Source organism: Nerophis lumbriciformis, linkage group LG29 (assembly GCF_033978685.3).
Source record: "Nerophis lumbriciformis linkage group LG29, RoL_Nlum_v2.1, whole genome shotgun sequence".
NCBI lineage: Eukaryota > Metazoa > Chordata > Actinopteri > Syngnathiformes > Syngnathidae > Nerophis > Nerophis lumbriciformis.
The window spans coordinates 33,785,581-33,795,000 of record NC_084576.2 but is presented as its reverse complement, the minus strand read 5'-3'; the positions used below and the strand labels follow the sequence as shown (position 1 = coordinate 33,795,000).

The 9,420-nt window shown below is 38.0% G+C and overlaps 1 protein-coding gene across 1 annotated transcript in view; it reads right to left on the bottom strand.

Annotated features, from left to right (window-relative positions):
* The window catches only part of LOC133571924 (transcription factor 23-like), a 10,815-nt gene extending 4,490 nt beyond the window's left edge, over positions 1-6,325 (bottom strand). The window contains exons 1-2 of the mRNA XM_061924455.2: positions 5,747-6,325; positions 1-108 (exon numbers count right to left, since the gene is read on the bottom strand). The exon at positions 1-108 is cut by the window's left edge and continues 39 nt beyond it. Coding sequence (XP_061780439.1) covers positions 1-108; positions 5,747-5,890 — 252 coding nt within the window. The 5' untranslated portion in view covers positions 5,891-6,325. The remainder of the gene's footprint in view (positions 109-5,746) is intronic.
* Between the last annotated feature and the right edge of the window lie 3,095 nt (positions 6,326-9,420).

Here is a 9,420-nt window from a genome sequence, read left to right as displayed (position 1 = left end):
ACTTCTCTCTCGTGCCGCGTTTTCTGGGGAGTTGTGAGCGCCTGGTGTGCTGACTGGGACCTCACACACACAGTTGGAGTTAGGTCTGGGCCCATACACTGATGGCACCTGAAGTACACACACACACAACACACACATTGGACCTCAACGGAGCAGAACCAGTGAAGTTGTCACGTTGTGTAAATGGTCAATAAAAAGAGAATCCTTTTCAACTTATATTCAATTGAATAGACTGCAAAGACAAGATATTTCATGTTCACACTGAGAAACTTTCTTATTTGTTGCAAATATTAGCTCATTTGGAATTTGATGCCTGCGACATGTTTCAAAAAAGCTGGCACAAGTGGCAAAAAAGAGTGAGAAAGTTGAGGAATGCTCGTCAAAGACTTATTTGGAACATCCCACAGGTGAACGGGCTAATTGGGAACAGGTGGGTGCCATGATTGGGTATAAAAGCAGCTTAGGACGGGGGCGAGGGTCACCACTTTGTCGACAAATGCCTGAGCAAATTGTTTAAGAACAACATTTCTCAACAAGGAATTTAGGGATTTCACCGTCTACGCTCCGTAATATCATCAAAAGGTTCAGAGAATGTGGAGAAATCACTGCACGTAAGCCATGATATTACACACCTTGGATCCCTCAGGCGGCACTGCATCAAAAAGGCACATCAGTGTGTAAAGGATATCACCACATGGGCTCAGGAACACTTCAGAAAACCACTGTCGGTAACTACAGTTGGTCGCTACATCTGTAAGTGCAAGTTAAAACTCTACTATGCAAAAGCCAAAGCCATTTATCAACAACACCCAGAAACGCCGCCGGCTTCGCTGGGCCCGAGCTCGTCTAAGATGGACTGATGCAAAGTGGAAAAGTGTTCTGTGGTCTGACGAGTCCACATTTCAAATTTTTTTGGGAAACCATGGACCAAAAAGGAAAAGAACCATCCGGACTGTTCTAGGGTGAAAGTGTAGAAGTCAGCATGTGTGATGGTATGGGGGTGTATTAGTGGCCAAGACATGGGTAACTTACACATCTGTGAAGGCACCATTAATGCTGAAAGGTACATACAGCTTTTGGAGCAACGTATGTTGTTATCATGGACGCCCCTGCTTATTTCAGCAATGCCAAGCCAGGTGTTACAACAGCGTGGCTTCATAGTAAAAGAGTGCAGGTACTAGACTGGCCTGCCTGTAGTCCAGACATTGAAAATGTGTGAAGGCTAAAATAGCAGAAGGAACAACTTAAGCTGTACATCAAGCAAGAATGGGAAAGAATTCCACTTCAAAAATGTGTCTCGTCAGTTCCCAAACCTTTACTGAGTGTTGTTAAAAGGAAAGGCCATGTAACACACTGGTAAAAATGCCTTTTTTGCAATGTGTTGCTGCCATTACATTCTAAGTTCATGATTATTTGTTTCTCAGTGTGAACATGAAATATCTTGTCTTTGCAGTCTATTCAATTGAATATAAGTTGAAAAGGATTTGTTGTATTCTCTTTTTATTGACCATTTACACAACATGACAACTTCGCTGCTTTTGGGGTTTGGATAACACTTTTTTTGTCAAAATAAACACTTAAATATGTGTTTGACTTATGATTTTAAAGCAAGTTATCCATCAAATTGTACACTGTAAAAATGACAATAGATTTTGTGATCAAATTTGCTGGTTTTTTTTACAGTAAAATTCTGTCCATTAAGCTGCCAATTGTTTTTACCCAAAAATGTACCCTTTAAAAAAAAAAAAAAAAAAAGTATTTATTTTTTTAAAGAGTGATTACTGGAAAAACGGTACCACTTTTTTTAGCGATAAAAAAACTGTCAGCTCAGTTGCCAGAAAAAAACAAAACAGTAATACTGTTTTTCCATTTACAGTAAATGTTTGTAAAAAAAAAAGTACCATCAATTTTACAGTAAAAGTCTGGCAACTAAGTCGCCAGTTTTTTTCCCGTGGTACTGTTTTAACATTTGTCGTAGTAATATATTGTAGAAAAAAACACTGTATATTTTACAATAAATAAACAGTTTTTTACTGTAAAATCTACAGATTTTATATATATATATATATATATATATATATATATATATATATACATATACATATATATACATATATATATATACATACATATATATATATATATATATACATACACATATATATATATATATATACATACATATATATATATATATATATATACATATATATATATATACATACATATATATACACACATATATATATACATATATATGCACATATATATATATATACATATATATATGCACATATATATATATATATATATATATATGCATATATATATATATATATGCATATATATATATATGCATATATATATATGCATATATATATATATATGCATATATATATATGCATATATATATATATATGCATATATATATATATATATATATATATATATATATATATGCATATATATATATATATATATATATATATATATATATATGTATATATATATATATATATAGATGCATGTATATATATAGATGCATATATATATATATATGCATATATATATATATACATATATATATATATGCATATATATATATATATATATATATATATATATACATACACATACACTGCGATGAGGTGGCCACCTGTCCAGGGTGTACCCCGCCTTCCGCCCGATTGTAGCTGAGATAGGTTCCAGCGAACCCCGCGACCCCAAAAGGGAATAAGCGGTAGAAAATGGATGGATGGATGGATATATACATACATACATATGTATATATATATATATATATGCATGTATATATATTTATATACATATATATACGTATATATGTGTATATATGTATGTATGTGTATATATGTATGTTTGTGTATATACAGTATATTTATATATATATATATATATATATATATATATATGTATATATTTATATATATGTATATATATACACAGGTAAAAGCCAGTAAATTAGAATATTTTGAAAAACTTGATTTATTTCAGTAATTGCATTCAAAAGGTGTAACTTGTACATTATATTTATTCATTGCACACAGACTGATGCATTCAAATGTTTATTTCATTTCATTTTGATGATTTGAAGTGGCAACAAATGAAAATCCAAAATTCCGTGTGTCACAAAATTAGAATATTACTTAAGGCTAATACAAAAAAGGGATTTTTAGAAATGTTGGCCGACTGAAAAGTATGAAAATGAAAAATATGAGCATGTACAATACTCAATACTTGGTTGGAGCTCCTTTTGCCTCAATTACTGCGTTAATGCGGCGTGGCATGGAGTCGATGAGTTTCTGGCACTGCTCAGGTGTTATGAGAGCCCAGGTTGCTCTGATAGTGGCCTTCAACTCTTCTGCGTTTTTGGGTCTGGCATTCTGCATCTTCCTTTTCACAATACCCCACAGATTTTCTATGGGGCTAAGGTCAGGGGAGTTGGCGGGCCAATTTAGAACAGAAATACCATGGTCCGTAAACCAGGCACGGGTAGATTTTGCGCTGTGTGCAGGCGCCAAGTCCTGTTGGAACTTGAAATCTCCATCTCCATAGAGCAGGTCAGCAGCAGGAAGCATGAAGTGCTCTAAAACTTGCTGGTAGACGGCTGCGTTGACCCTGGATCTCAGGAAACAGAGTGGACCGACACCAGCAGATGACATGGCACCCCAAACCATCACTGATGGTGGAAACTTTACACTAGACTTCAGGCAACGTGGATCCTGTGCCTCTCCTGTCTTCCTCCAGACTCTGGGACCTCGATTTCCAAAGGAAATGCAAAATTTGCATGGTTGGGTGATGGTTTGGGGTGCCATGTCATCTGCTGGTGTCGGTCCACTCTGTTTCCTGAGATCCAGGGTCAACGCAGCCGTCTACCAGCAAGTTTTAGAGCACTTCATGCTTCCTGCTGCTGACCTGCTCTATGGAGATGGAGATTTCAAGTTCCAACAGGACTTGGCGCCTGCACACAGCGCAAAATCTACCCGTGCCTGGTTTACGGACCATGGTATTTCTGTTCTAAATTGGCCCGCCAACTCCCCTGACCTTAGCCCCATAGAAAATATGTGGGGTATTGTGAAAAGGAAGATGCAGAATGCCAGACCCAAAAACGCAGAAGAGTTGAAGGCCACTATCAGAGCAACCTGGGCTCTCATAACACCTGAGCAGTGCCAGAAACTCATCGACTCCATGCCACGCCGCATTAACGCAGTAATTGAGGCAAAAGGAGCTCCAACCAAGTATTGAGTATTGTACATGCTCATATTTTTCATTTTCATACTTTTCAGTTGGCCAACATTTCTAAAAATCCCTTTTTTGTATTAGCCTTAAGTAATATTCTAATTTTGTGACACACGGAATTTTGGATTTTCATTTGTTGCCACTTCAAATCATCAAAATTAAATGAAATAAACATTTGAATGCATCAGTCTGTGTGCAATGAATAAATATAATGTACAAGTTACACCTTTTGAATGCAATTACTGAAATAAATCAAGTTTTTCAAAATATTCTAATTTACTGGCTTTTACCTGTATATATTTATATATGCATGTATGTATGTATGTATGTATGTGTATATATATATATATATATATATATATATATATATATATATATATATGTATGTACACTCATAACTGACAATATATTACTAATAATTGACTACAATAAGATGACAAAACTATTTAAATAAAAAACAATAAACTATACCATTTAAAAAAATAAATACATAAAATTAAACAGGTCTTCCGAGACTAATCTTCCAAAGAGATAGTCCTTATTTGTTCACCTTCATTTAAATAAGTTATTTAGTGTTTATTGTGGTTTTACAATTTAGTTGACATTGATGAAGTGTTTTCATGATTGTGTTGACTTTCTGCCTGGATATCTGAGAGCGTTAAAAATGTTTACCTTGAATATAATATTCTTCTTCTGGTGCTTATTTGATAGCTCATAAAAACATTAATATATTTAGTTTGTAGACATTTGATGGTTGATCATGTTCTCTGCTATGAATAAAGGTGTTGGTGTGGAATATTGAGGACAATTAAAGATGTTTAATGTTCTTCACACCAGTCAGAAATGAACTAACCCATAGATAGATAGACCTGAAGTTGATCTAAAGTATAAAATAAATCAATAAATAGTGTTGTAATAATATTGATATATATATATATATATATATATATATATATTGATATATTATCTTATTTTAAGAAATTTGGATCCCCAAAACCTTTAGTGTGATTTTTTTTAAACTGTCATTACCCCCCAAAAAACAATGTTATGAATTATTGACATATTTAAGACTTCACATTAAATATTCCACATTGAACATTTTTTGGAGGGGGAATGTTTGCTATATAAAACTGTATTTTATTTGCAGAATAAGGGCATAAAACATAAGAAAAAATGATGCCAACGGATGAATTGAAAGTTGATCTATAGATATTTAAGCGTTGAAAGTAAAAATAAATAATATATGACTTGTTTTTAACAATTGTTTAAAGAATGGAGGGTTCCAATAACTATTGGATTGGTTTTGAAAATGAAAAAATATCAAAATGTTTACCTTGAATATATTCTTCTTCTGGTGTTTATTTGATAGCTCATAAAAACATGAATATATTTAGTTTGTAGACATTTGATGGTTGATCATGTTCTCTGCTATGAATAAATGTGTTGGTTTGAATATTGAGGACAATTAAAGATGAAGAAATGAACTCACCCAATCCCGACTGGCGCGAACACTCTGCCTGCGTCTGTGCGGGCACCGAGGACCGCCGCTCGCCGGGGGTCTCTGGATGGGAGGGTCCGCCGGCTGGTGGCTGGCGGCGACCGCCGTGATGCTCTCCAGATGACTTCCCGCCATGTGTGGTCAGAGGAGAGAAGACACGGGACCCGTCCTCACCTCACTTTTTCTCTACGCCGATGGGGGACGTTCAAAACGCCGCCGCCGAGTGCATCTTCCGCCAATGAAGTGGTCCACGCGGGTCTCTGTGGGGGACCCTCCGCCACAACCAGAACCTGGAAGGTCTGCAAGCAGCCACGTCTTGGGAGTGAGGTAATGTGGGAACCTTCATGTGGTACTTATCTGGGCTGTCCGCTTGTCCTGATCCTCCCCTGGGTCTTTGGCTGCCAAGAAGAGCAGGGGGAGTGCAGGACTAGACGGGGGTCCCGAGTCAGGGCATTCCGGGGGGCTTGGGAAACTGGAAGGCTGACGTAACAGCTGGACTCGGGCGGGGTTGGAGGGTCAGGGGCAGAGCGACATCGATAGTCCAAAGAGTGTTCCGCGCTATTTAGGAACTACTAATTCATCTTCTGATCCCCCATGAAGACATTTATTGACAACACAGGAAGTACTTGACCAACGTCACCCATTGGTTACCCTAGTTTACGGACTATAAGGTGCAAAAATCGACAGTGCGCCTTATAACCCGGCGCGCCTAATGTACGAATTCATTTTGATTGTGCTTACCGACCTCAAAGCTATTTTATTAGGTAATAAGTGTGACCAGTAGATGGCAGTCACACATAAGAGACACGTGTAGACTGCAATGTGATGGCAGTCACGCATAAGAGATACGTGTAGACTGCAATATGATGGCAGTCACACATAAAAGATACGTGTAGACTGCAATATGATGGCAGTCACACATAAAAGATACGTGTAGATTGCAATATAATGGCAGTCACGCATAAGAGATACGTGTACACTGCAATGTGATGGCAGTCACGCATAAGAGTTACGTGTAGACTGCAATATGATGGCAGTCACACATAAAAGATACGTGTAGATTGCAATATGATGGCAGTCACACATAAGATACATGTAGACTACAGTATGATGGCAGTCACACATAAGAGATACGTGTAGACTGCAATATGATGGCAGTCACACATAAGAGATACGTGTAGACTGCAATATGATGGCAGTCACACATAAGAGATACGTGTAGACTGCAGTATGATGGCAGTCACACATAAGAGATACGTGTAGACTGCAATCTGATGGCAGTCACGCATAAGAGATACGTGTAGACTACAATATGATGGCAGTCACGCATAAGAGATACGTGTAGACTGCAATGTGATGGCAGTCACACATAAGAGATACGTGTAGACTGCAATGTGATGGCAGTCACACATAAGAGATACAAATATCGATGTAATCATATTAGTATCGAATACTCTATTGTACTTGGTATCATTACAGTGGATGTCAGGTGTAGATCCACCCATGGCATTTGTTTACATTGTGACGGTGGTGAGCTATTGTATCCTCCTACGGTGTGTAGTGAAGCATGTTTAGCAATTTCTCATCCTCCAGTGATAATGATACTTGTAAGACATGTACTTTATATGTCGCCATGGAGGCTTGATGCTTGAAAGTACCGTATTTTTCGGACTATAAGTCGCAGTTTTTTTCATAGTTTGGCCGGGCTCCAGTGCGATTTATATATGTTTTTTTCCTTCTTTATTATGCATTTTCAGCAGGTGCGACTTATACTCCGGTGCGACTTATACTCGGAAAAATACGGTACTCAGTGTGTGTGCGCTGCCCAACATGCTACTCTGCTGGTAAAACCGTCATGATGCTAAATTTCCCACTGGTTTCCTTTAATGTGATGTTCTTAAGTGTAATAAAGACTGTTGTTGTAGGAGAACTGCTCCATTACAGTTTAGTCTTTTTTTAGAAATACCAATGCTTGTATCAAATGCGTCACTTTTGTCCAAATAAGACGTCATTGTGAAATAATTGATTGTATTTTATTCGTCATCATCATGCAATACACGTTCAACTTTGTTATGTAAAAACATATACCCTATTTTCCGGACTATAAACCGCCACTTTTGTTTCCCCAAGCTTTGAACTCTGCGGCTTATACTCGGGTGCGGCTAATCTCTGGATTTTTCATCTCTAACAGCTAAATTATGGAATGGATAAAGCAAAAAATTTAAAAAATTGACTAAAATGAACAACTTTAAAAAAACGTTTCAGACTCAAAGTGTTTACAATTTGCCGTTTTACTGCCACTGTTCAGACCATACTTGCCAACCTTGAGACCTCCGATTTCGGGAGGTGTGGGGGGTGGGGGCGTGGTTAAGAGGGGAGGAGTATATTTACAGCTAGAATTCACCAAGTCAAGTATTTCATATATATATATATATATATAGCAGAAACGTGTGAACTCGTTGGGAGTTTCCTCCTCTCCCAGCTCGCTAGCCTCAATCTGAACCTTGGTATTTACCGTGATGACGGACTGGCAGTGTGTCGCGCCTCGCCAAGGAGCAGCGAGAATACCAAGAAGCGCATATGCCAAATTTTCAAAGAGAACGGCCTACGGATCACGATTGAAGCCAACAAGCAAACCGTCAACTTCCTTGACGTCACTTTCAACCTGAGAAATAACAGCTACCAACCATTCACGAAACCCAACACAACACTCCAATACGTGCACCATGACAGCAACCACCCACCCACCACCACGAAAAGAATACCTACCGGAATCAATAAAAGGCTATCGATGCTGTCATCTAGCAAAGCTGAATTTGACCAAGCAACCCCCCCGTACCAAAAAGCCCTTGATGAAAGCGAATACAATTTCACCCTCACCTATGAACCCACGCCAGGAAACCAGCCAAAAAAGAACAGAAAACGAAACGACATCATCTGGTACAACCCCCCATACAGCAAAAACGTCTCAACGAACATTGGACACAAATTCCTCAATCTGATTGACAAACACTTTCCCAAAGACAACACCCTAAGAAAAGTATTCAACAAGAACAACATTAAATTGAGCTACAGCTGCATGAACAATATACGACAAATCATCTCAAACCACAACAAAACAATTGCAAATGAGCCGTCGACCCCCAGTCAGAGCGACTCCAAAACCAACAAAGCATGTAACTGTCGAAAGAAACCTGATTGCCCCCTCAACGGGGGGTGCTTACAAACATCAGTTGTCTACCAATCTAAGGTAATACGCAAGGACATTAACACATCCGACACATATGTAGGATTAACCGAGGGTGAATTCAAAACCAGATGGAACAATCACAAGGCTTCTTTCAGGAACAAAAACCTGCGAAATACCACAGAACTCAGCAAACACATTTGGGACCTCAAAGACAATAATGTTGAATATTCAATAACATGGCAAATTCTTGCATCCAGCACACCTTACAATAGTGGTAATAAAAGATGCAACCTATGCTTGAAAGAGAAACTGTTTATTATCTACCGTCCAGACCTGTCATCCCTCAACAAGCGCAGCGAAATTGTAACAACATGCCGCCATAAACGGAAACACCTCCTAGGTAACACATGAGCCAATCACCACGCCCCTAGGCCAGCCTGTACCCACCCACTCTGTGCCCTATATAAACCATGGT